Consider the following 619-nt stretch of genomic DNA (forward strand, 5'->3'; position numbering starts at 1 on the left):
CCGTGGTCCCCCATGGGCTCGGTGACCCAGCTCCGGGGTGCCAGCCCCTTCACCGCAACCCCGTCCTGCCCCGGGCCAGGTCTAAGGCAGAGATGCGGCACACTTGCCGTGGCACCATCAACCTGGCCACAGCCAACATCACCGTGGAGGACTCCTGCAACTTCATCATCTCCAACGGCGGGGCGCAGACCTACCACCTGAACGCCAGCTCGGAGGTGGAGCGGCAACGCTGGGTCACCGCCCTGGAGCTGGCCAAGGCCAAAGCTGTCAAGATGTTGGAGGAATCAGGTACAGCCACCATCCCATGGTGCCTTCACAGCCCCCACACGGCTTGTGTCCCCCTTCCCTCCCCCTCCCAGAGCCACACAGTGCACGTCAGCCCCCTGTTACACCCCTGTGGGTCCTTCTCTGTGAGCCCCAGGGCCTTTTTGTCCCTCCCCATGTTCCTTCCCTGTTCCCAAACCCCCTTTGCTCGCTTCTGGTGAGCAACCTGCTTTTCCCTCTGCCTGGCTGGGGTGGGACAGCGTCACAGCGTGTGGCCCAGGGTGCTGGTAGCCGCTTCCTGAGCAGCATTTGGAAGGGGGGGGCCGCGGCCGTCCCAGTGTGCGCTTGGCAGGGC

General features: G+C 64.9%; 1 protein-coding gene across 1 annotated transcript in view; it reads left to right on the forward strand.

The window, feature by feature from the left end:
- Positions 1-83: 83 nt before the first annotated feature.
- Positions 84-619, forward strand: part of LOC104546578 (oxysterol-binding protein 1-like) — a gene marked incomplete at its 3' end in the record, with an annotated part of 3,602 nt that continues 3,066 nt past the window's right edge. Inside the window, 1 exon segment of the mRNA XM_010192000.1 lies at positions 84-288. Within this exon segment, the coding sequence (XP_010190302.1) occupies positions 93-288 (196 nt within the window).

The sequence above is a fragment of the Mesitornis unicolor genome, unplaced genomic scaffold (genome assembly GCF_000695765.1).
Source record: "Mesitornis unicolor isolate BGI_N332 unplaced genomic scaffold, ASM69576v1 scaffold30459, whole genome shotgun sequence".
NCBI classification, from domain to species: Eukaryota; Metazoa; Chordata; class Aves; order Mesitornithiformes; family Mesitornithidae; genus Mesitornis; species Mesitornis unicolor.